At 39.4% G+C, this 27,703-nt stretch overlaps 1 protein-coding gene across 2 annotated transcripts in view; it reads left to right on the top strand.

Moving 5' to 3' along the window:
* Window positions 1-26,937, top strand: part of ATG5 (autophagy related 5) — a 42,373-nt gene extending 15,436 nt beyond the window's left edge. For both annotated transcript variants that reach the window (XM_060237635.1, XM_060237628.1), the window contains exons 5-8: window positions 945-1,107; window positions 7,931-8,025; window positions 21,155-21,272; window positions 26,454-26,937. In XM_060237635.1, the coding sequence (XP_060093618.1) occupies window positions 945-1,107; window positions 7,931-8,025; window positions 21,155-21,272; window positions 26,454-26,587 (510 nt within the window). In that variant the 3' untranslated portion in view covers window positions 26,588-26,937. The remainder of the gene's footprint in view (window positions 1-944; window positions 1,108-7,930; window positions 8,026-21,154; window positions 21,273-26,453) is intronic.
* Window positions 26,938-27,703: the final 766 nt, after the last annotated feature.

The raw sequence follows: 27,703 nt of genomic DNA, 5'->3' as shown, positions 1-27,703 counted from the left end.
TAACTTCTCTTTTTGTTGGTATGCTTTCTCTCTTAATTTCAGGCTTTCTTGCTTAGGAAGGAGACTTAGGGTGCAGAGTGCATGATGGGTAGGGTCCTGGAAGGAATTTGCAGCTGGTTGCCTTCAAGTTGGGCTAGAAAACTGGAAGAAGGAAAGGCCAAACGTCTTCTAATTGTTCTACTATATTATGGAGTTGGGAGTTCTATGGGAGTCCTAAGTATTATTGCTGCACGTCATGCCTTCTCCTGTACAAAGCACCTTTAGTTCATAATTAGAAATCAAGATTTCTAAGGCTAATGAGTAGGCATGGGCACAAACCGAACCATGAATTGCGATTCATGCATGAATTGGGCCAATTTGTGGATTGTTTTGAACCACTTTTGACCATGATGCTTCATTTGTTTTGTCTTTGCAGTTCGTTTTCCAAGACAGTCTGGTGCTGATTCAGTCAATTGCTAGGCAGCACTGGGGGTGGACTTCCAGGAGCCCTAGAAATACTAAACATACTAGAAATACTGAACATGTTTATGGAAGCAGTTGTCCATAGCTTCATTGGCAGCTCTGGGAGCCAATCACAGAGCTCACATTCTGCAGCATGAAAAGAGAAGAATTAGTTGTGAGGACAGAAGCTGAGCTTTTCTGGGGGCACCTGCTTTGGGGACTATAACTCAGACATACCAAATCCAATCTTTGCTAAACTTGGAGGAGAGCCTGCTGATGGAGACTCCTAGTGAGTTTTACACCAAATGAACCCCAAACCAGGTCAGAAATCCAACAAATCAGGAAATGAAATGAACCATCGTTTTCCTCTCTTTGTGCTCATCCCTACTAAATGAGGATTATGCACTATGTTTATTCTCATTGGTTACACTACAGAAAATGTTGCTGAGTTGATGAACCATTCCTTGTTTTGATAATGATGATAATGGTCTTGTTCTTTCTAGAACTTTCCAGAGAAAGACCTTCTTCATTGTTCCTCTAAAGATGTTATCGAGGCTCATTTCATGGCTTCTATAAAAGAAGCAGATGTCCTAAAACATAAAAGTCAAGTTATCAATGAGATGCAAAAAAAGGATCATAAACAACTTTGGATGGGATTACAGAATGGTAAGTGCCATTTCTAAGGGAAGTGATTAATTTTTTTAAGTAGGCTGTTGTATTTATGCCCTAGGAATTGTTAAAGCGATAGTGTGATTTTCTTCAAAGTAAAGAAGAAAACATAGCGGTTTAGAATTTCTGGAAATGCTTCACTTTCACTTGAGGGTATTTTTGGTTACATTCTATTTATCTTTTGATAAGCAATAGGGTACTGCAGGGTTCGGTACTAGGTTCCAGTGCTTTGTAATTTTTTCATTAACAACTTGGAGTTGAAAATAAAGAGTGAAGTGGCAACGTTTCTGGATGACAGTAAGTTGTTTAGGGCAGTGAGAACCAAGGAGGACTGTGTGAGGCACTCCAGAAATATCTGAGGCTGAGCGAGTAGGCATCAACGTGGCAAATGAGGTTCAATGTGGGCAAGTGCAAAGTAATGCACATTGTATCCAAAGCTATAAATATATGTTGATGTGGTCTGAACTAGTGGTAATTGACCAGGAGAGAGATCTTAGAGTTGTGGTAGATAATTCACTGAAGATATTGACTCTTAAATAAATAAAATAAAAAGGCAAATTAAAAAGGCAGTGCTCTGCTGGGGATTATTATTAAGGGGACTGAAAACAAATCAACCAGCATCATAATGCCCCTGTATAAATCTATGATGTGGCCTCACTTGGAATACTGTGTACAGTTCTGGTCACTGCATCTCTAAAAAGATATTATAGCATCAGAAAAGGGCAACTAAAATGATTAAGGGGATGGAATACCTTCCCTATGAAGAAATTTTAAAGAGTTTAGGGCTCTTTAGTTTACAAAAATATAGATTGAGGTGTGTCATGACAGAGGTTTACAAAATTATGCATGGGATAGAGAAAGCAGAGAAAGAAGTATTTTTCTCCCTTTATCACCATACAAGAACTTGTGGACATTCAGTGAAATTAATCAGCAGTAAAGCTTAGAACAGATAAAAGGAAGTACTTTTTTACCCAGAGTAATTAACACATAGAATTCACTGCTACAGGCATAGACAGTTTCAAGAGGACATTGAATAAACATATGTAGCAGAGGTCCGTGAGTTGCTATTAGCCACAAGGTATAGACGGAACTCTATCTCTAGGGCAGTTATGCTCTGTATTCCTGGGGCTTGGGGGTCAATACTGGAAGGACTTCTGGAGTTCTTGCCCTGATGGTGGACCTCCTGCTGGCACCTGAGTTTTTGGCCACTGTGTGATACACAGTGTTAGACTGGATGGGCCATTGGCCTGATCCAACATGGCTTGTTATGTTTTTCCCCTTATGTTCTTATGCTTTTTCCTTCTGTTTTTATACATATGCATTATTAAATGCTACAGGAAGTTGTTCAAATTTGTACGTTTTTGAAACTAAATATTGCCCCTTGTGTCTCATTCAAGTGTTTACAACTTTTATTAGATGAAAGGTAAAAAGAATGATAAACTTTTCGTAGCAGTGATGGTACACAGATATTTAAATGAAAGAGATTAATCCAATTCTAGACACTGGTGTAACTGCAACAATCACATAGGACCGTGAACTCTTACCTTCACTTATTTTGTTAAAGCTAAGGAAAGGAAAGGTCCTCTGTGCAAGCACCAGTCGTTTCCGACTCTGGGGTGACGTTGCTTTCACAACACTTTCACAGCAGACTTTTTTATGGGGTGGTTTGCCGTTGCATTCCTCAGTCTTTTACACTTTCCCCCCAGCAAGCTGGGTACTCATTTTACCAACCTGGGAAGGATGGAAGGCTGAGTCAACCTTGGGCTGGCTACCTGAATCCAGCTTCCGCCAGAATCGAACTCAGGTCGTGAGCAGAGAGTTCCGACCACAGTACTGCAGTACTGCTGCTTTACCACTCTGCACCACAGGGTCGCTAGTTAAAGCTAAGCATGAGTCCTAATTTAACTTGTCTGGACATCTCAAGTATAAAGTTCGAATAGCACAGGTTTCAGTGTGTCTATGTAACATTTTGCCCCAGTGCTGCTTACCAAATTTGCTTCTGTTCGTACAGGATCAAACTTGAGGTCAGTTTAGGGAATGTAATGATAGTTTGGCTTATGAATAAAAAGTGAGCTTAGTTTGGCTTATGAATAAAAAGTGAGCTTGTGAAAGGCTTCACCACTGGAAATTTAAAAGTCTGCTTAAGCAAAGCAAAGAGTTTAATGAAAAACTCTTTTGGGCAGAGGTATAGATTTGTGTAGGTGAACTTCTAAGCTTTGTTTCTACTAATGTTCTTAGTTATCAACTATTCTGTTAAAATGTTTGAAGTAGACATGTGTTTGACTTGTTTGGGAGAACATTGTGGTAATCCCAAGATAAGAGGTTGCCTAGAAATGTTGGTTGTATGGGTTTCAGTGTGTGTCATTGGAAACTGCACCTGTGGAACCTAACAGATAATGTTTTGAAAGCTTTCAAATGCTAATTTTATATTTCATTACTTAGTAAAAGAGAAATAAGAAAAACTTATGAAACCAAGATAACTTTTCAAAATAAATGCTGCATCTTTCAGTATGGCTTTCATTATAGATAGGCTGAAGATTTTAAACCCCTCTGTGAAACAAAATTGATGACCACAAAAAAGAAAAGAAAGTAGCAGTTGTGATAACTGCCTCAGAGTTAATGATACATCTGCAAGTTGCTTTTTCTATGAAAGACCATATATTTTTCCCTACTAATAGCCTTGTAAGCTGCATTTCATCAGACTAAATGGTTTAATACAATACAATGCTAAAGACTTCTGCATTCTTGCATGTTGCTATCAAAAACTTGGAGCTGCACAATTTTGGAAACACATTTTTAGATAGCCTACCTACCATCATGTTACTTGTCTGTTGCTGGCATTAATTCAAATTTTAGTTGTTGCAAACAGTAGAAGTTGTGTTTCTCGGAGACAGTGATTCTTGAGGACCTAAAACTTTGAGATGAAAATATAATTTGGTATTTTTTAACAAAACAATTTACTATTTAGAAAGTGGGCTAGAAAAGTTTCCCAAATCGAGATAAGAACATAAGAGAAGCCATTTTGGATCAGGCCAATTGCCCATCCAGTCCAGTGCTCTGCCACACAGTGGCCAACCCCCCCCCCCCCAGGTGCTACTAGTGGGGTCAGGACCCTAGAAGCTCTCCCACTGTCACCCGCCCCCCACCAAGGCACTAAGAATACAGAGCATCACTGCCACAGACAGAGAGTTCCATCTATAGTCTGTGGCTAATAACCACTGATTTACCTCTGCTTCATATGTTTATCCAGTCCCCTCTTGAAGCCATCTATTAATGTAGCTGCCACCACTTTCAGTGGCAGTGAAGATCTTTATTTTGTTATTGCTTCTTTTTTGGAATGCTCATTATAACTGGGCTTCTGGAAACCTGGGAGTCACACAGTAGTTTTATCTGGCCTATTATAGATTTCTGAAATGTCCTGTTTAATTTCATATCCCTTTTGAGATATCTAAGCCTGCCTATCACACAGCCATTTATTGAAGGTAAAATATACTGAACAAGCTCAACTCAGTTTGTATTAATACTGGCATTTAAGAAAAATGTGCTAACATGTTGGAAAGGATATATAAATAGTCACCTGGCACTTTTAGTTGGTTGTAACTGACTTTGCACTGATGCATAAATCCTTGAATGAAAATTTATACATTTTCCTATTGATTAAAAAGCCACACAATACATATAATATTTAAGAGCATGTAATACAACAATGGGGCTAGCTATAGAATTGTAAGTGTTTGGCACATCACATTAGTCTGCATCAACTTTGATGGATTGACTGGATTAACTCTGCTCAGGTTTGCACTGCAAGTCTGATAAATCTTGAGGTGAATTCCTGTGTGAATTTGAGAGAGGGTGAAGATAGAAATAGCTCTTGTTGATTTTGGGGCAGCAGGAATTTCTACTACAGGAGGGTTCGAGCCCTCAAGTTATATTGAATCTGGAATGTCTGGCAAGTATAGCTATTGTTGAAGCAGCTACAGTCAGACTGGTAGAGTAGTATGACTTGTGTCTTAGGCAGTGAGGAGGCATCTAAAAGCTGTCTGATCCTTTTGACTAGTGACAAAATGAGCTGCATACTTGCAAGAATCTCATGGCTTAACTCTTCAGGCAGTTTAGACACACTTGTCTTGTAAGTAGGAGGTGTTATTTAAAATACAAAAAACATGGTGCTGAACCTCCTTGACAGTTATTTTTTTCAGGCTCTGTTACTGGAGGTCAGCCTTTGGGAGAAACCAGGAAGGACATTGGGCTGCAAACAGAAAAATAGGAAGGCTCAGTATCCCTCATCTGTGGTTCTCTTTTTTGTTAGATCTATCCTCACCTTTTGTGTTGCATCTACCTGTGGTGACTAGTATTCAAGTATGTGAATCAGGTGAATTGTGTGGGCCACCTTCTATAGTGTTAGTTGGCCTCTCAAACTGTCATATAGATCATCTTGAAGACTTTAGAGCAGTTAAGTGTTAATATCTGCAGGACCATCCTCTTTACACTTCAAAGAATTTTCTGGTATGGGTGTAAATGATGTCAGACAGTTCTGAGATGCTTTCTTAAAGACATGATTTTGTTTACAAACTTTTAATAAAGAAGCCGAATTACATTTTATAAGTCAAAGCGTGCAGCATAAAAATAGTTAATAATTAAACTTTACAACAATTTTATTAGTTTCCAGTTTTCAGGCTTATTATCAGCTTTCTACCTGTAAGATGAGTTTTTCATTGCAGCTTTAATAATAGGGAGTGATATGAAAAAAAATCACTGATACACATCAAAACTTCCAGTATAGAAACTGATATAGCAAAAGTATTCTATCTCTTTCCTTTTATTCCCAGAAATGCTATTTAATTTTTCTATGGAACATTTTTATACTTTGAGTAACTTACTTTTGAAGTGTTCATAACATTAAAATGACAGGGATACTTGAGGGGGCATACTGTGTAGAGTTTTTTTAGAGCAGCTTTTGAGGACTATCACTCAGTGGTAGTCTTGTAGATGTTGTGAACAAAATATGATTTTATTGCATTCATAATAGACATTCTGTAGTTTGAGTTTATCTAGGTTTATGAGAGTCTGGTGATATTAGTTACAGTATATAAAAACAAATTTGCTGATTCAACAGTGTGTTTTCCTCCTAATAGTATGCACAGTGTGTAAAACATGTGGCCATGGGATGGATGCAGCCTGCCCAGGGCTTGTAGGTTGCCCATGATCAACTGGCTGTGGTGTGCTTCCTTCTCCCTCTTTCTTGCTTTCTTCTGGATCACAGCTTGCTTTGCTAGGCTCTCGCAGTCACACAGGAGATACAGAGCAAGAGGAAGAGAGAGAGAGAGAGAGCACAAGACAGAGGGAGAAGTGTTTTGTTGGGCTCATTATGCCAGGACTGTCCTGGGTGCAACTGGCTTCCCCTCCTCTTTTTTACTGTATTCATGCCTTCATAATCCAGTCGTTCTCAGTAGGAATGCAATATGAACTATTCAGATGAGGAATAATGACAAGCCAGTGAGGTGATTAGATTGAGAGTGTGTGTCCAAACCAAGTTCACCCAGCACATTTCTTTGTAGACTGGGAATTTTGAATTTATACTTCCCATATTGTAGGCTGATACTGATCACCAGGATTTTTTTGAGCAGGAACACACAGAAATGCAGTTCTGGCCGGCTTGGTGTCAGGGTGTGTGACTTACTATGCAAATGAGTTCCTGCTGGGCAAAAGCCCTTCTGATCACTGATGTCTTTCTGTTCTTGCACTACGTCATAGGAGTGTAGTTATTTCTCTGGGGTAGACTATAGTTTATAGACAAACACAAAGCCTTCAGTCTGTGTCATGGGGCCTTCACATGCTCTGGATCAGCACACAAAGCAAGTTAGGTACAAAAGCTTGCAATGCCCAGCTGCTTCATGTTTTCCTCTGGGTTTTGGGCTCAAAACATTGACCATGAGATCTCTGTAATGAATGTCAGTACATCAAAAGTAGGTTTGCAACTTACAGATACGCACCTGAACAGCATACTCGAGATTGCTACAGCACAAACATTGTCTCTAGATTTTGATGCAGTAATTCAGAGCAAGAGGTGTCAGTTATCAGAGACTATTAAATAGACAGAATATTGCAAGAGTCCTAATGTTTTAAGCATGTTTTATTTTAAGTTTTAAAAGTCTTTAATTGTGTTTGTCTGTGCCCTTTATAAAGTTTATATCTCCACTACCCGGCATTACATTTTATGACACACATGGCCCAGCCTGACGAGGTCTCATTTATGTCAAATCTGGCATCATAATAAATGAGTTCAACACCCCTGATTACTGTATCCAACTTTTTGGAACCTATGTAAATTAAATGGATTATAACCCATAATACTCTGAATACTGTTGCTTGCTGCTTTGGGATAGAAGACCTACTTGTTAGCTAACTGATGTACACATTTTAAAGTGTTGCATAAACTAGGAGTGTGGGTTGTGTATAATTGTTTAGTGAATTTTCAAGAAGTGCACTTAACCTTATTATATTGACTGCTACAAGACCTTACTTAAGTTCAGTGTTGTGCTGAAATTTGATAAACATAGTTTGTGATTCTTCTCCCCTCCATGAATTACTCAACTGATTTAATGATTTCTTGCCTAAGTGTGAATGAGTCTTTGTCAGCTTAGATCAGGACCGACTGAAATATGGGGAGAGACATATGTTCTGTTCCTGCATACTTTCCTTTTATTTATTTTATCACCTTTCTATTTGAAGCAGATATTCAAACAATTTGAAATGATTAAAAAATCAGTAAAATCAGGACCTGTTTTATTAAAACATGTAACATTATTCTCATTTTCAGACAAATTTGATCAGTTTTGGGCCATAAACAGGAAACTCATGGAGTACCCTCCAGAAGATAGTGGATTTCGCTACATCCCTTTTAGAATATATCAGGTAAGCATAATTTTTGTAAAAATAAAAAAAAGTTATTAGATTTTGTGTTTTAAATGCTTGTTACCTTATAGGTTTCATTCCAGATGTTGTAGTACAAGAATCTTGAGTTTAGCAACTTTCTCTTCTTACCACACTGTACACACTTTATGGGGCTTCCTAACTTTTCTTTTTCTTCTTTGTGTAAAACATTGGACATGAGCATATTACCACTGTATTACAAAATCTTCATTAGCTTCGAGTTTGCTTGGGGTAAAAGTGCTGGGTTTTGACTCTGAAGCCCTCAACTTATTCTCAGCATATCTAAATGTCTATCGCTTTCTTTGTGAACCTGCCCATTCTTAAAGGTTGGCATCAGAGGTCTTGGTACTGCTAGCAACAGAGGTGAAATGGGCTGTAATTAGACACAGAGTGCATTTCTGGTTGGGGGACTTTCCCTGGAACACCTTTGCACAAGAGGTTCACTTTGTATCTTTGCTATTAGAAACATTTTTGCATAGCGCAATGCCTTTTGTCTGGGGCAGTGGGTGGGGAAGGACACAGGGAGGAAGTGCCTCAGCTGCTACTGCTCAGTCACTGCAGTTTGCTCTCCTGCACAGAGGCAGGGATTGGGGAAAGGGAAGAAAAAAGCTGGACCACTTCCTCCCTCTACCCCTAATCTCAGCCATCACTACTTGGCTGGTGGCTGTGGAAGAAAGGATAAAGTCACATTGCCTCCTCCACTTTCTGAACACCGCTGCTGCCCAGCTTCTTTTCTGGTGGGCTGCAGTGGCACCAACAATCTCCTTTTTTTCTACCATCATAGTTTCCTGAGAATTGTTTCCTTTATCTTATCTTTGTGTGAATAGAAAAACCTTCCTCCTTCAGGATTTTTTGTAAATCCCTCCATTTTAAGAAAATGCTTGGGATTTTTCTGCAAAACAATGTTATTCTAGCTTTGCAGCGAAAAATCCCCTATCTGTACGTGGCTGTATGATGTGAATTTTTTGATCCATATATTTGGACCGTATTAAGAGTTATGATTGTATTTTACCTTAGGCAGGTTGCTGGAGAGGCAACATGTGCATTTTTTAAATAAAAAAGACAAATTCTTTTCATCAAGAGGCAAGCCATTGTATTCTGAATTAACTTACATTTCTGAGATCGTTATAAAGTCAGTCCCACATAAAGTGATTTACAGTAATCCAGCCTTATTTTTACAGTAGCATAGATCAGCTGAATCGAGGAGTGCACCTGATTGCCACACCAGAAGAAATTAGAAAAAAGCATTTTTAGTAAACAGTGCCATCCTACTGATCCATAAGTGCCTCATGGTCTGCCAGTGGAATTTCACATGACCCAAAGTGGCCATACATCTCTCTTTATACTACCACTCTTTCAAACCAACATCTAAACATCAGCTTATGTGATTTCATTATACTGTTGTTTAATGGATTACTCTTAGTTGGTGGACTCTTAATTTATTTTATTTTATTATGGAAATTGCTTTGTGAAAAAGCAGGGTATAAGTATTTTTAATTAATTATGTATTGTTCCAGATTTTCTCATCTTGTAAAGAATTATTTTGTGTGAAAAGGTGTGAGACGATGGTATGTAAATGTAAAAAGCAATAGTAAAATGGATCACAGGCATCTACAGCAGATGCTATCATTTCATATGTCACTTGGAGTTCCTCTAAGAGTATTCATCTTCATATCTTTTTGTTGACCACTGTTCAGACAGCTTTTAAACAAGAGTTGTTGAAAAGGAAACTTTATTGTCAATCTTCATGTGCAGCCCCACATTGGGACTGCGCTTGTGCAGGCTGGCCACAGAGGCTGATTTTATAGCTTAAAAAACTGAGTGGTCTGCTGATAAAAGCTGGATGGCCCCCATTACCTCAGTTCCTTTTTTACTACTGCAAGATTGATTCGTTGTTGCTTTTTCCTCTGTGTTATAATCCTTTTGATTGATATTTGAGGCCATTATCTCGGTAGAATTTTTTTCTTGCTGTTTGGCATATTTCTTTTCCATATTTTTTCTTATTTTCTTTGGTTTTCCTTTGAGGTTCTCTGTGTCAGGACATTCATCTGGCTTCAGGAGCCTTGTTTAAGAAATGTGTTTGGTGTGGGCTCAAGTTGACTCAGTGCAGGAAAGCATTCTGCAAAGGTTGTGGCCCACTCCATGGCTTCTGGTATTGTCCTTTGGTGCCATCCATGGTTGCAGAGCACCACCTTCCATTAGACATATGAGTTGACCATCTTGGGTGGGAAATTCTGATCATGCTCAGTTTTCTCTAGGGCAGACAGTCCAATTCTAGAATTTTTAAAGCTATAAAATGAATCTATGCAACTGGCCTGCACAAGTGCAGTCCCAATGTGTGTCTACACAGAAAATGTCGATGAACAACAGTGAAAGGTAAGAGCAACCCTGTTTTTCTTTACACTTTGTAAGGATAATCATTGCTTGAGAATAGCAAACTATTTCAAACTGTCCCATGACTCAATGCTGTATTTCAGAATTGCAGTTGTAGGTTTGATCTGTTCACTCTGTCATTGCTGCAGGCTGTTTAGCTTAGATGTGTATTAAGGTTATGGAAAGAGTACAAGTAACTTGAATAAACCATAAAACATTTTTGGGTGGCATTTTGAAGGTGGTTGGTAGTAACTTTATAAGCACTCTGTGTGGGAGACTCAGTCTAAACAGTTGCCATAGTTTATCTGTAGGCCTTGACATAATGTTGCTGTTAATCATATAGGAGGTTGGGAAAGTTACATTTGTTCCTTAGACTATACCTTGCCAAATGAAAGGATGTGAGGAAGACATGGGCTGTTGCCCACATATGATTAGGAAAATTGTCCCCAAACTATTTGTGACCAAAATCTTTTTTGGCATCATTGTCTAGACAAAGTTGTAATAAACCTTACTCCATAAAAATAAATACATTTAGCTTCATTCCAGATGTGTGTGTAATTCTAATGGCTGCCCTTAATTCAACCACAGTCTGTGAGACATTCATAGTATTTAGGTTAAGTATTACTGACATTACTTTGATACTGTTAGACATAATGATAACATGTTGCTAAATAACAGACCATGACAACTAAAGGTTTCCGCTGCGGATGTGCTGCATATGTATTTGTTTCTGATTTTTAAGAACTATATAATGATTAGCTTTCAAAAGAACAACAGAGCTTCAAAGTTCAATAGAGCTGATGTTTTAAAAAATCCACACTTCGAAAGTTAAAATGGCTGTCTATAGATTAACCTTTATAGATCATATTTCCAGTTGTTGGCAGTATAGGGTGGATATTCCAGTGCAATCAATAAGTTAAAAATTATTCCGTAGGCAAGAATACATTTTGTTCATTAAGAACTTTTAAATGCACTTTACATCAGTTTCTTGGAAATCAAAAGCCATAAGTGATCCAGAATTTTTCATGAATTTAGGTTGAAGAGATCACAGATAGGATTGCCAACACTAAAACAATTTGGTCAGAGAGATGTTTAGTTTTGCTCATACTGTGTAAGGCAAGTTACGGTAGGAAGGAAACTAGTTTTGATTGTATTCAGTTGTGTTTCAAGAAGAGTGGGGTAAATAGGATTTCTCAAGCATAAGGCAGTTTTCACATTATCTTCAAAATGTCTTAATTGGTTAGTGGCAATCAGATTGCTGGCTTGTCATGGGAGAGGGAAGGGCTGTGCAGGTTTTGCCACACATGGAATGCCCCTTTCATGGATCTCTCCCTTTCCACACACCCCTCCTTTTCTTCTGTTCCTTTTAGCCCTGGAGCAGGCAACACATTCAACTGACAGCCACCACCCTGGTACTTGGGCTTTACTGGAGGGGACCCTCCCTACTGGCCCGTCCTACCCCAGAAAACTCTCTTTTCAATCTGTATGGATTCAAGCATTTAAGCCCATATTGAATCCATTCAGTCATTTCTTCTTCATGTACTCTTTGGTGTGTCCAGATGTGAACTTTAAGGCGAAAGGTTGATGAAGCAGCATGTGAATCAACTGGCAACTTTTGCTTGGTCTGCTGCCTTGAAATGTAGGTTGTCCTTTGTCTAAATCTCTTCTTACAGTTTTGAAATGGCTTCAGCCTGAAACTTTTGGGAGCTCTTTCAGCCTGGTAGTGGATATAAAAAAACCCATTGATCTGGTTTTTGTCACATTATTTGTCTGAGACTAGGCTTAAAGAAGCCTGTATTTTAATGACAAGCCAATTTGAATTATTGGATTGGCAACGTCTCCTGTGAGAATCTTGTTGTTTAGGCTTTCTCCTTTCCATCCCATTTGTTGGCAGGAATTGCTTACATTTTCCTACAGTTCCTGTTTATCACTGCCTTTTTTCTTACACATTTTAATGTATACCCACTGTTGAGCTGTTTGGCACTCCACACACTCAGAAGCTCTTTTCCTCTGAGATTCAGTTGCCAAAAACTGTTGTAATTTTTCATTTTCTTTTTTTGTGGACTATATAATAAATTTCTCTGATTACCCCTTTTATTGTTACTTTTTCAAATCATTCTTATGATTATCATCGCTTAAATCTCCTGTCAGCTAATTATAGGAATGTCACTCATGCTGTTTTTGGCAGCTTTTAAAATTTGCACAAACATTTTTAATAGTGCAAGTTTTCAGTCACTGGTGGATTTTCCTTCTTTAATCTACTAGAAGCTTATTTTGTGACCCCTTTAAACATTTTCAAACTAAATTTAGTTTTACTGTGTTTTATATATTAATATTTGGTAATATTTTATATCTCTTGGGCTTTTAGCCTTCTTAACCTGTTGGAAGCTCAGATGTTAAATGTCTAAAAGCCTTGTGCTGTGTAGACACTCCTAAAGAAGGACATTCTGGTAGGTGTCAACCAACTCTTGAGGTGGCATATCTTGGCCTTATTTCCTGTCCTGTCAGTCCCTTTCACCTGCCACGAAGATGCCAGAATCCCAATAGTGGTAGTAATTTGGCTGCAGGTAATTGGAGCATGAAGATGGCCCTGTATCCATCACCACTTGTGCATCCCCATCAATGCAAAGGGGGTATTTAGTACTTTAGCCACCATGCATACACCTCAAAGTCATTGTGAGTTGATGGCCACTGATGGGAGACTGTCCAAGACCAGAATAATTGAGCTGCTGTACAATATTTGCCAGGAATTTTGCATGGTGGTAGGAACTGATATGACATCAACAAGAGTCTTATTTTGTCAGAATATAGATTAATTGTATTTGACTGTTAATAGATTAAATGTAAAAATATCTAATAAAAGGCCCTATGAAATAATATTTTGACTCAATTAAATCAAGTAAGGAATAAGGATTTTTGTCACTATAAGGTAAAACAATAGGAGAACCTTGTGGTGCTTTAAGTCAGGGGTCCCCAACCCTCGGGCCATGGACCGGTACCGGTCCGTGGCCTTTTAGCAACTGGACCGTGAGTTGTGTAATTATTTCATTATATATTACAATGTAGTAATAAGAAGATGACATTGGGTTTATATCCTGCCCTCCACTCAGTCTCAGAGCAGCTCAAAATCTTACCTTCCTCCCCCACAACAAACACCCTGTGAGCTGAGAGAGCTCTCCCAGAAGCTGCCCTTTCAAGGACAATTCTGCAAGAGTTATGGCTGACGCAAGGCCATTCCAGCAACTGCAAGCGGAGGAGTGGGGAATCAACCCGGTTCTCCCAGTTAAAAGTCTACACACTTAACCACCACACCAAACTAATATAAATAAATTGCAAAATTGTATCATTCCGAAACCATCCCCCCTCCCCCCCCCCAGTCCATGGAAAAATTGTCTCCCACAAAACCGGTCCCTGGTGCCAAAAAGGTTGGGGACCACTGCTTTAAGTAATATGCATTGCTTCATTTCGAAGGCTGAGTTACTTTTAAAAATACAGGTAGTGTTTAAAATCTTATGCTGTGTCAGCTATTTTGTTTCAAAATGAATTGATTAGAGACTAATTTTTGAAATGGTACTGAAATACATAAGTAATATAAGAAATAATACATAAGTAACAGTACAAGAAATCATAAGAAGGCAGAGGTGTAGGTTCAACATGTAAGTAATTTGCAGTGCTTTAAATAGAACTAGGAAAGCCATTTTTACATCAGTGTAAAGATGAGCTAGTCCATTGACTTAAGAATGATAATTTATATGTTATAGAGCTTTTTCATGCTATGATTGTATCTGTAAAGCATTTAATGACTTAAAATCTGTAATGTTTTACAAAGAGCAACAGTTCTTCAAGTTGCCTGTGAACAAATGGTGCTATTTAATATCAGTTCGTCATATTGTTGCCTTCATTTTGCTGTATTGAACTATGACACCTCTGCAAGTCTTAAACTATAGGTTACTGGCTGAAAAGCTTTCAATCTATCTAGTTTATTCCATTACAATTCTTCTAAACAAGTAGTGTATCTCTACCCTAGACACAAAATCTGAATACTAGGTCTTTCATCTACTTGCTATTTGGAAACAATACATGATTTGCTAAAGAAGCAATTAGTAGCAGCCTTCCTTGGAGAATGCAGTTATAAAGCCCCTACTGAAGAAGCAGTCCTGGATCTAAAAGAGCTCAATAACTGTTATCCTATAGCACAGGGGTGTAAAACATACAGTCCTCAGGCCTGATCGAGCCCCCAGTGGGCGCCAATCAGGCCCGCCAGCAACTAGCCATTGTCTGCTTCCTTCTCCCTTGCCCGTGTCTACTCTCAAGTAGGCCCATGGCAGGCGTGGGGATTCAGGGGTGGGCGGAGCTGTGCTTCCTAGGGCGCCAGGTCTGGTAGGCTGATACTGACCACTGTACATGGCTCTCTCTGTTCTTGCACTGCTGCATAGGAGTTGTTATTTTTCTGGGGAAGACTATAGTTTTGTAGACAAGCACATAGCCTTCAGTCTGTGCCATGGTGCCTTCACACGTTCTTGACCAGCACATGAAGCAACTTATGTACAAAAACTCACAATGCCCAGCTGCTTCATGTTTTCCTCTTGAGTTTTGGGTTCAAAACATTGACCATGAGATCTCTGTAATGAATGTCAAGAAACCAAAAGTAGGTTTGCAACTTGTAGATGTGCACATCCAAACAACACCTGAACACCATATTCAAGATTGGTACAGCACAGACATTGTCTGCAGTTTTGATGCAATAATTCATAGCAAGAGGTGACATTTATTAAAGACTGCAAAACAAAATATTGCAAGTGTGCTAATGTGTTGTTTAAAAAAATCTTTGTGTTTGTCTGTGCCCTTTATAAAGTTTCTATGTCTGCTACCTGGCATTATATTTTATGACACACATTGCCTGGCCGGACAAGGTCTCATTTATGTCAAATCCATCCCTCATAACAAATGAGTTTGACACTCCTGCACATAGTCCTTTTTTAGGCAAGATGTTCAAGTGGGTGGTAGCTGGCCAGGTTTTCAGTACAGTTTCAAAGCCTGATTTTGGGAATTCAAATTACTCTGTCACAATGATAGATGAAGACAGAGAAAGTATGACCCTAGGGATTATTTTGGGATATTTCAGTGCCTTTGATGCCACCAGTCATGGTGGTGCTGGTCCTGTCTGTGAGAGCAGTACCAGAAGATGTTACTAAGAGATAACTGTTGAATTCTGTATGGTTTTCCTCAGGGCAGAGTTTGATTCTGCCGCCTGTTTTTTTCAACGTATACGTGAAGCTGATTGAGGAAGTCATCTAGGGATTTCATGTGAAGTGTTGGTAGTGTACACATAACACCCAGTTCTACTTTTCCTTATCTGAGTCAGATGAATTAGTTAATGTGCTGAACCCCTATGCATGGAGGGTTTAATGAAAATTTACAACCTAGGGCTTAATGAAAATAAACAACCTAAATCCAGATTAAGGCTGAAATATTGTTGGTCAGTGATGTAGCTAATCAAAAAGAGTCAATTTGTTCTAGATTGCATTTCAGTTCCCCTGAAGGAACAGGTTTATAACTTGAGGGTGCTGTTGTATCCCGTTTTGCAGATATAAGCAGAAATTTCCTTTGGCTCATAACACCTTGCTACCAGAAATGCTGGCTGTCTTCTCTTTTTATGGGGGAATTAGCAGAGGGAGACTTAGGTAGAACTATTTTGGAGCAGATTCTCTCACCAGTAATACAGATTTCAAGTGTCAGAAAGAAGACTCCAAATTTAAAATAGCTTAACATGTTTAGGAATACAGTCACACATCAGCAATCACAATACACACAATCAAGAGGCTAGGAAAATAGTGGTGAGGAATAGAGACTTTCAGGGATTGTTACAGAGGTGATATTTACCTATCCAGGTGTGGTCCATAGAGCAGAGAATGTGAATATGGAATTGACCCAAACAGAGTTTTGGGGTTCAAGTCTCTGGCAAGACAGGACACACTGAGCATGTCCAGAGTGTCTTAAATAGACAAAAACATAACCTGGAGATATGGCTGAGTGTGTTACATGGTTTAAACAATAACCTGATGGTTTTTTTTTGAGATCTTGACAAAAGCAAGGTCTGAGTTCTCCCAGGTGTTAGACAAAAAGTGTAATATTCTATGTTTGCTAATAGAATGGAACCAGGAGATGGCTATTTGGTAAAACTGGGAAGTTTAATTATTTTCTTGATAGACTGGAGCTTGAGGAGAGAAAATGCAGATGAGGACTATCAACTAGAAGAATAACTGTCAGGAAAGACGTGATTAGCTGGAGGGGAGAGGTTCTTCTGAACCTGGACTGTGACAGTGTTTATAATAGAAAACACAGTAGCAGTCATAATCTATTCATACTAGAGGTATGGCCCTTTGTCTGTGCTTGCTGTCAGATAATAACCAGCCTTTAAAAAGGCAAAGGTAGCCCCTTGTGCAAGCAGCAGTTGTTTCTGACTCTGGGGTGACGTCACATCACGATGTTTGGACGGCAGACTTTTTACGGGGTGGTTTGCCATTGCCTCCCAGTCATCTACACTTTCCCCCCAGCAAGCTGGGTACTCATTTTACCTACCTCAGAAGGATGGAAGGCTGAGGCAACCTTGAGCTGGCTACCTGAACCCAGCTTCCACTGGGATTGAACTCAGGTCATGAGCAGACAGCTCAGACTGCAGTACTGCAGCTTTACCGCTCTGTGCCATGGAACTCCTGAGCCAGCCTTTTAGCACATTAGAAATGGGGGCTTTTGTATTATAGCTATAGCTTATCCATTGTTCCACCAAGAAATGCTTTGGGTCGAAATATAGGGCCCAAAAGGAAATTTAACTATGGGAGTTAGTTATCGCCCACCAAATAAAAAAATAGAGGATGATTATAATATGATGGAAGAATTAAAGATAGCGGCTAAACGTAAAAACTGTGTCATAATAGGTGATTTTAATTACTCGCAGATTGATTGGGTCAATATGTGTTCAGGTCGAAAGAAAGAGATTGAGTTTCTAGATGCTTTCAATGATTGTGCTATGGAGCAGATGGTCACAGAACCTACCAGAGGTGTGGCGATCCTGGATTTGTCCTAAGTAATGCCCAGGACTTTGTGAGAGATGTAAAAGTGATCACGCTGCTTGGGAGCAGTGACCATAATGTTATTGATTTCACCATTTGTATAAATAGAGAGTTGCCCCAAAAGACCAGCACAACCATATTTAACTTTAAAAGGGGTAAATTCTCTGAGATGAGGAGGCATGTGAAGAGGAAATTGAAAGGAAGGGTAAATACAGTCAAAACCCTTGAGGAAGCTTGGAGGTTATTTAAAACTACAATCCTAGAAGCTCAGATAAAATATATACAAGTTAGGAAAGGCACAAACAGGTATAAGAAAAGGCCTGCATGGTTAACAAACAAAGTAATGGAAGCTGTAAAAGGTAAGAAGGACTCCTTTAAGCGGTGGAAAGCTAGTCCAAGTGAGATTAATAAAAGGGAACACAGGCTGTGGCAAATCAAATGCAAGACTGTGATCAGGCAGGCAAAAAGGGACTATGAGGAGCATATTGCAAAAAACATAAAGACCAACAATAAAAATTTCTTCAAATATATTAGAAGCAGGAAACCAGCCAGGAAGGATGACCAAGGGGTAAAAGGATTACTGTAGGAGGATAGGGAAATGGCTGAGAAGCTGAATGCATTTTTTGCCTCCGTCTTCACTGTGGAAGATGAGAAGTGTTTGCCCGCTCCAGAACCACTTATTTTGGAAGGGGTGTTGAAAGACCTGAGTCAGATTGAGGTGACAAGAGAGGAGGTCCTACAACTGATAGACGAATTAAAATCTATTAAGTCACCAGGTCCGGATGGCATACATCAAAGAGTTCTGAAAGAACTCAAAGTTGAACTTGTGGGTCTTCTGACAAACATGTGTAATCTTTCATTGAAATCTGCCTCCGTTCCTGAGGACTGGAAAGTAGCAAATGTCACCCTCATCTTTAAAAAGGGTTCCAGAGGAGATCCGGGAAGTTACAGGCCAGTCAGTCTGACTTCAATACTGGGAAAGTTGGTAGAAACCATTATCAAGGACAGAATGAGTAGGCACATTGATGAACACGAGTTATTGAGGAAGACTCAGCATGGGTTCTGTAAGGGAAGATCTTGCCTCACTAACCTGTTACATTTCTTTGAGGGGGTGAACAAACATGTGGTCAGAGGAGACCCAATAGATGTTGTTTACCTTGACTTCCAGAAAGCTTTTGATAAAGTTCCTCATCAAAGGCTCCTTAGTAAGCTTGAGAGTCATGGACGGGTCCTCTTGTGGATCAAAAACTGGCTAATTAATAGGAAGCAGAGAGTGAGTATAAATGGGCAGTCTTCACAGTGGAGGATGGTAAGCAGTGGGGTGCCGCAGGGCTCAGTACTGGGTCCCATGCTCTTTAACTTGTTCATTAATGATTTGGAGTTGGGAGTGAGCAGTGAAGTGGCCAAGTTTGCAGATGACACTAAATTGTTCAGGGTGGTGAGAACCAGAGAGGATTGTGAGGCACTCCAAAGGGATCTGTTGAGGCTGGGTGAGTGGGCATCAACATGGCAGATGAGGTTCAATGTGGCCAAGTGCAAAGTAATGCATATTGGGGCGAAGAATCCCAGCTACAAATACAAGTTGATGGGGTGTGAACTGGCAGAGACTGACTAAGAGAGAGATCTTGGGGTCATGGCAGATAACTCACTGAAAATTTCAAGACAGTGTGCGATTGCAGTAAAAAAGGCCAACGGCATGCTGGGAATTATTAGGAAGGGAAATGAAAACAAATCAGCCAGTATCATAATGCCGCTGTATAAATCGATGGTGCGGTCTCATTTGGAATACAGTGTACAATTCTAGTCACCGCACCTCAAAAAGGATATTATAGCATTGGAAAAAGTGCAGAAAAGGGCAACTAGAATGATTAAAGGTTTGGAACACTTTCCCTATGAAGAAAGGTTAAAATGCTTGGGGCCTTTTAGCTTGGAGAAACTTTGACTGCGGGGTGACATGATAGAGGTTTACAAGATTATGCATGGGATGGAGTAAGTAGAGAAAGAAGTACTTTTCTCCCTTTCTCACAATACAAGAACTCGTGGGCATTTTATGAAATTGCTGAGCAGTCAGGTTAAAACGGATAGAAAGAAGTACTTCTTCACCCAAAGCGGTGGAGTTCACTGCCACAGGAGGTGGTGGCAGCTACAAGCATATATATTTTGGCCACTGTGTGACACAGAGTGTTGGACTGGATGGGCCATTGGCCTGATCCAACATGGCTTCTCTTATGTTCTTAAGAAAGAGAGGAGACTTGCGGGGGCGGGGAGCTGCACTATGTGGCAACCAGCTTGTTGTTGTGAACTTGTGTCTCTCTCAGGTCAAGCAAGGCTCCTGGCAGGCCCACCTTTAGTGCCAGGCCTGGCTTTCTGGGGCACTGCTGTGGAGGTCTGTGGGTTTTTCAGGGTACTGGGTTGTCTCTGCTCTCAGGAAAGACCACCTCATGTTGGAAGGCTGTTGCCCTTGGCTACAATCTCTTTGGTAACACCTTGAAAAGCAAGACCTTGCCATAATTACATGTGCTCTGGTCACATCTTGGTTAAATTATGGCTATGCATTCTCTATGGAGCTGCATTTGAAAATGGCATGGAAGTCTCAGCACAAAATGCATCAGCCAGATTGCTGATTGGCGTTAATTATAACAATGATTTTATGCCAGTCTTGCAACCGCAGTATTGCCTATTCACTTAAGAACCACAAGAATGCTGGATATTACGTTTTAAAGCTTTTTACTTGGGATCAAGGTATCTACAGAGTTGCCAGCTGCTGCACACCTGTCCATCAGCTGCACACCTGTCCATCTTGCCTGCTGCTTCCTTTATTATGAGAGTTATGAGCAGTAAGAGATAGGACCTTCTCAGTTGTGACCAATGCTCCCTCTAAGCTGTGGAGTCTTGTGAGCAAAAATTCTACTATGTGAGCTATTGGAATTAAAGTTGTGAGTGAGCTACTCAATTACTAAATACTCTCCTCTGGGCTCATCTCTTGGTATCGGATTTGATAAGTTTTTACATAGCATATATATAAGCCGCCCTGAGCCACCTGGTGGGAAGGGCGGGATATAAATTACAAATAAATAAATAAATAGCACCAGAAGCTTATTTGCCCACGTATTTTGAGCTTAAATTTTTATTGACGGACTTTAAAAACACCTTATCTTATGTGGTATAGAACAAAGCAGTAGACAAGTGACTTTTAAGACCAACTAAGTTTTATTCAGAATGTAAGCTTTCATATGCTCTTGAGCAGACTTCATCAGACAAAATGGGAATGACAAGCAGCAATTATTTTTTGTAAATTATAATGGTGCTGGACATATACTGCTTAGGGCTAGAAGAAGAGTGTTAGTCTCATTTGAATGTCAATTTTTAAAGATCTTTTCCCCCCAGCACACCAGAGCTGTAGAATATATACATTCTCTATTTCTTATTAAGTATGTGGAAGTTGAAAAAGGGTAGGATTAGAGGCCTTATGATCACTGCCTGTTACAAGAATCCCTTATTGCATCTCGACCGGAAGCCTAAGATCAAGTGTAGAATCCCTTGGAGGCTTAGTATTGTAGATATTTATAACCTGCAAGTGATGTAGCTGGCTTGTTGATGTATATTACCTATCATGGTGCCGTGGGGTAAAGTAACATCTTTCTAATGTTCTCTATTACTGTCAGGCAACAACTGAGCAACCTTTTATACAAAAGCTGTTCCGTCCTGTTGCGGCGGATGGACAGCTAAATACTCTGGGAGATCTCTTAAAAGAAGCTTGTCCTGCTGCTATTAATTCTGAAGGTACTGTATAAAATATGCATGCTTCCTTATTTGTAGTCACTTTCATTTTTCTTAAATTTCAAAACCTGTTTAAACCAGCTTGTCTTGAAAAATAATTGTCAAGCTAAAAAAACAAGTCGAAGCATAATCATTTTGAAAACTGTTTTACAGAATGTAGATGTGGAAGCCATGTATCTGTTTATATGTAAGAGTGCACCATTTTTAGTCAGATGGTTGTAGATAGGGATGCTTAAATACTGCAATAGCTAAGTGAGCCTTCATTTTAAATTGGAATTAGGTTTGAGGAACTGACAGCCTGTTTGTGTGTAATACCAAGAGGGAAGATGGAGTATAAAGTATTTTAATTAATAAATAAATTGATGCATTAAACTGATAAAGGCTGCTCACAATTAAAACAATAATACCAATGATAAAATGGGGCAATAAAAACCATTCTGGGACCTAAATGCAACATAAAACAGAGCTGAAATTAATTTAGTAATCCTCATGCGTTAAGTGAGATGACTGCAGTCGTTGAACTGAGCTGTATCAGACTCTGGCAGTTTGTTAAGCTTTCAGTTCTGTTGCTGGGTGACTTCCTCAGAAGTTTACAGAGTAAATCTTCATTAAGTGGTGAAAATTAATGGCCACTTATTTCTTCAGTCCCTCTCTTCCATATGATATTTTTTCTTTTCATTTCAAATGGTAGAATAGATCAACAAACCACCTTACTTATTTACTCTTACCTTCCCATTTTTCTATTTTTTAAAAAACTGGGATTAATATGGTATCCTTTTCCCCCCTTTGACCACCTTGTACAAACTTCAGGTAAGAATTCTGAAAGGGCAAAGCCATTAAGCCCTTTCATTAAGGAAGCCAGAAGTTGGCAGACAAGTTCACTCAAAAAAGTTATAAAGTGAGCCAGCAAAAAGTTTTTCAGAGTAAGATGCTATTTTTGACCATGTAGTGCAATAATCATATAATCTGCAGTGCTGGTGGGTTGGTTGTTGGACTGTATGATGGTGTATGGACAGGTCTTATTGGTTCAAGTGTGGGCATATGCAATGGGGGAAACTGAGTTTTCTTAGCATGTTCCTAAACAAGAGAAGCAGAATTTCTTTGTACCACCACTGCATTTGACACCATTGCATTTGTGCGCGCACACACACACACACACACACACACACACCCAGGCCGGTTTCTCCTCTCTGTTTAGCCATTCTTTCCTTTTAAGGAAAATATGTAGGGAGCCGCTAGACTATCAGAATAAATCAGAGGCAGACCTTTCATGGGCAGTGGTAATTGGTGTCAGTTTACAGTCTGTTTTTTCACACAATACTGCCACATTTCAAAAGGAAGCAATGGGTGAGCTGTTTTGTATTGGTGAGCTGAGTGACCCTAGAAGGCTGGCTTGTAGAACCTCAGGGGCCACTCAGTTCAACTTGCTCCAGAGCCATTTTCACTTACCAGTCTGCTGCTGAGGTAGACTGTTATCTTGTGAAATCTTGGTCAGCCTATTTGTTTTTGAAGCTGTGAAGTGTCCATAAGTGCATGAATGCTTTTCTATTATGAATTTAAACGCTCCCTTTTAAATTTTCTGGTGCCCTCATGTTTGTAGAAATACCTCCCCTTTCTTTATCTGGCCCCATTGTGTGGTTTTTTTAATCCACATTCTGGGGCAAAGTTTATAATTGGATATATAGTGGTGCATCATTTCAGTGGAATTGTGCTTATGCTATTTAATCAGATATGGTTGGAGTAATTTAAGTCACTAAGACATGGGACCAATTTAAATCATATTTCCTATTCTGGCATTCCACAAATTATGCAAAACTGGATCATTCAGGAGGGGTTTTTTATACTGGTATGCTTTGGTAAAGGGGCAGGGACTGTTGACTATACTGCTGTGTATAGTAGTACTGTCTCTTGCTGTAAGTATGGTCCTACTGCTGCATTATTTAGCATGCCGTGGTAATGAGTATTCTTTTTCTTTCAGCTCTGTTTTCAGACTTCTGCAACCTATATCCTATTGTATTGTTTATTAAATGTCCCATCCTGTTGATTGTATTGACATACATTGTGTGTAATGTGCCTTGCAGTGAGAGAGGTGAACTATAATATAAATAAATTTTTCCAATTAAATACATTTACTAAGCAAGCATGCATTGTATGTAGTATGTATAACTGAAACTGTTTTCAACTAAATAAGCCTTTTACTATCCAGGAACATAACTCAAAACTTTGATTCATACCACCTACATACCTTTTACATTACAGAATGTGTCTGCTTAGGAAAACAGCTGTGAAATTAAGAATTTCTGTTTGCACATTCTCTCCCTACCTCTCTCTATGGACTTGGCTATATGATCCTGTTAATAAGGAACTGCAAGTGAAAATAGGGTTGAAAGGGCAGAATGTCTCTGGATCTGAGATTGGCAAGATTTCCTGAGACTGCTCGGTTGTCACAAGTTACTCTAGGGATGTAGGGACTATTTCTCAATAATGACAAGACCCGTGTATAAGGTGTGCACAAGCTTGTCTCAGTGATAGTGTTTGTGTCAGAGCTGACATATGCAAGTGGGATGGGAGGAAGGCTGCTATTCTCACACCTGGCTTCAGTTTTTTTGTTGTTCAGTCATACAGTCGAGTCCAACTCTTTGCGACCCCATGGACAAAGTCACGCCAGGCCCTCCTGTCTTCCACTATCTTCTGAAGTCCGCTCAAAGTCTGGCTTTGGTAGTGATTACTTAATAGGTCCTTGGGTAGTTTGGAAATTAATGTTATTTGTGTGTTGGACTTCTTCACTTAATTATTTCACCATATGACACTAGCCATTCTAAAAACGTTACCTTTCTTGCCATAGACTGATGTAATGAGAAGTCAAGGAAGACAATTTTAGAATAATCAACATATGAAGGGTTTTTCCTGGAGTGACGTTGGACACAGCAGATGCTCAGTTCAGTGATGTGCCAGAAACTGATGAAGCCAGCGAGAAAAGCCATCTTACCATAGGTTGGGGTGGCTGAAAGTCATAGAATCATAGAGTTGGAAGGGACCTCCAGGGCCATCCAGTCCAACCCCCTGCACAATGCAGGAAACCCACAAACACCTACCCCAAATTCACAGGATCTTCATCTCTGTCATATGGCCATCTAGCCTCTGTTTAAAAACCTCCAAGGAAGGAGAGCCCACCACCTCCCGAGGAAGCCTGTTCCGCTGAGGAATCACTCTAATAGTCAGGAACAGCAAGCTTCCCCACCCCTGCCCCTTTGGCTTTTTTGCTTATTTGAAAAAGGTCTGTTACTTATATTTGGAAGTTACCGCTGCATTTATTTCTTTATTAACACAAGTTCTCATCAAAGCATACAATTATATCTTCTGCTCTTGATTTTTCAGTTTCTTCTGTGGCCAAATTTAATAAATATTTAATCCTTAGATCTTTAAAAACTGTGTGTGCAAATGGTTGTTGATGTTGTGTAACTCATCATGACTTGACCATTTATTTTCACTGGGCAGAAGCCCGGAAGAAATTTGAGGGTTTGTATTTCTGAACAGCACTTCCCTTCTGTTTGTGATCACAGGATAAAAGCTCTCTAGGCTTATATATGTACTTTTTTACTGCTACATCATGTAGTGTGCTCTTAAGATTGAGATCTCATTCCCCAGGAAGCATTTTCTGTTTAAGATTAATTGCCCTTTTAAAGTCTGTGTTTGATGTATTTCTTTGGCTGACTATATCCTGACTCACTTTAACCCTCTTTGACCTGACCCCACTGAATATTACCACCATGACTGAGGCAGAAAACCTTCAACATGATGTATGCAGTATAGATCCTAAGTCTGTTTTTTTAGAATTTGGATTTAATTAGCTGGTTTTTTGTTTGTTTTTTGCTGATTCACCCAAGTAAAAAGTATCTTTTCAAACTTCCATATTTTAATGCTAAGCCAGGTGACTAGATATTCCTAGTGGCATTATATACATAATTTTTTTTTTACTGACACTGTTCAGTCAGTTCGAGAAAAACATAAGAGAGGATGATTTTACCCTTGTCTCTATAATAATAGAGCATTGCTCTTCCTTCCAAACCCTTTGGCTCAAATTCCTAGATTTGGACAAGACAAAATGGGTTAAACACTGACCCTAGACACTGCTGAAGTCCAATAAGTTGTGCAGGTAACTGCTTGTGCCATGCAGGTGCATTTTAAACAGGCAGCCATGGTGTTTCTCAGAGCCATAAATCAAGCTTGACTTGAGGCTGTATGAAAACTTCTCTCCCAGATTTAATTTATGTTTCATTCTTCTGTTGAAAGTACCACCAATTTTTCATCAGTTCATTCACTTTCCCCAAAAGAGGAGTAGCTTTTTGAAGTTGCAGAAGTTGTAAAATATTTAAGCTTAAATTGGAAAGCATCTACAATAACTTTCTAATGTCTGTTTTGTGCATACCTTGGGATTTTAGGATTGTCATTATGGCTGTTACATTTTTTTTAAAGCAGCAACTTCAAATCTCTCCACATCCTTCCCAGCTTCTTCTACCCATTCAGTTCCTTCTTTTAAGTGCATATTTTTACACACATGCTGCCCTAGACTGCTGCACATCCCTTCTGCCTTCTTTTGGAAACCCTCAACCTTGACTGTTGATAGGCAGTTACAAATAAAATATGCAGAATGGTTTCACTACACTTGCCATCCATTTCTGTCCAGTATATTCCCTAGTGGTTCCTTTCTCTTCTTCATTTATGAACTGCTGCCTTCATTTTATATTGAGGTGTTAAATTTGTGATAAACCATATTTATCTGGAAGTATTAATGAATTCCAAGTGAATTTCTTCTAGGATGCTTCCCAAAGCCCTAGTTAACAACAGTTATGACTTGTGTAACATAAAGAAACAAATCCATTTGCAACTGCTTTCAACTAGAATTGGTAAAATCTTTGGGTATATATAAACTTCCTTAATGCTGCACTATGACAATTTTAATATGAACTTTCTTTTTTAGAATTTTATGGATTCAAGTCTGTTACATTCCTTATAACAGTTTCTTACTGTTCATGCAGTTAATTGTACAAAAGCAATACGATGATCCGTTCAGGAAAACAAAAGTACTAGAGAATTTCACTGTGTAATGAAACTATGCTTGTTGCTTGAGACTTTTCTTAGCCTGTAGTTGTCTGATTAGTGGTCTGTCTTTCTTGGAATTAGATGGTGAAAAGAATCAAGTGGTGATTCATGGAATAGAACCAATGTTGGAGACACCAGTACAGTGGCTAAGTGAGCATATGAGTTACCCTGATAATTTTCTGCATATCAGCGTTCTCCCACAACCTGCAGATTGAAGTGTTGGCTTGTATGTATGAAGATCACTCTCAGATTGGAACTACAAAGTCAACTTTTAACTTCCATCAGTCATGGTGGGGACAGCTTGACCAGAAAACTTTCTTGTTGCAAGTTAAACAGGAGGAAAGATCCTGTCATGAGAGATTAGGAACTGGACTGGCCGTATTTTGCATCACCCGTGATTTTCTCCACTGCTGTCATTTCAACTGTGACATGAGAAACTCTATAAGACCTCTGCAAGTCATTTTCTCTTTTCTTGTTACAATAATATAGTTGAAAGCATGGAAAATGTGGAAATATGTGCCACTTTGTATTTCTTACTAATCAATAAACAAGGATATTTTCTAAAGTTTCACTGTTTCCCCCCCCCCCCATAAGAGTGAACCCTCAGAGGTGTCAAACTCATTTGTTATGAGGGCCGAATCTGACATAAATGGGACTTTGTGGGGCCAGGCCATGTGTGTCATAAAATGTAATGCCAGGTAGTGGAGATATAAACTTTATGAAGGATATGACAAACACAAAGATTTTTTTTTTAAAAAAAACCCTTAAAATAAAACATGCTTAAAACTTTAGCACTCTTGCAATATTTTGTTTATTCAACAGTCTCTGATAACTGACAACTCTTGCTCTGAGGAGCCTTGGCCAATAGAAGGCAGAGAGGCTTGGCTCAGTAGCTCTGCCGTGTGATTGAGAGAGCCTGACAAAATAAACTCTCACTCCCTCCCCAAGGGAGGAGCCTCAGCCAATGGAGAAAATAGAGGCTTTGGTCCATAGCTCCTATGTGATTGAGGAAGCCTAACAAAGCAACCTGTGATGCAGAGGGAAGCAAGAGAGAGGGAGAAGGGAGGAGATGACAACAAGTTGCTTGTGGGCTGTTAGGACTCCTCCAGGGGCCTGATCTGGCTCTCGGGCCACATGTTTGACATCCCTGGTCTAGCAAATTAGGTAAGGAATTTTTTTAACTTGCAGGATCTCTTCATAAAAAAGAGGAGGAGATTGGATTTATACCCCACCCTTCACTCGGAGTCTCATAGTAGCTTACAAATCTTCGTTCCCTTCCTCTCCCAACAAGGCACCCTGTGAGGTAGGTGGCACTGAGAAAGCTCTTTTGA

This window comes from Heteronotia binoei, chromosome 1, assembly GCF_032191835.1.
Source record: "Heteronotia binoei isolate CCM8104 ecotype False Entrance Well chromosome 1, APGP_CSIRO_Hbin_v1, whole genome shotgun sequence".
NCBI lineage: Eukaryota > Metazoa > Chordata > Lepidosauria > Squamata > Gekkonidae > Heteronotia > Heteronotia binoei.
This window is presented reverse-complemented; position numbering and strand designations above follow the sequence as displayed.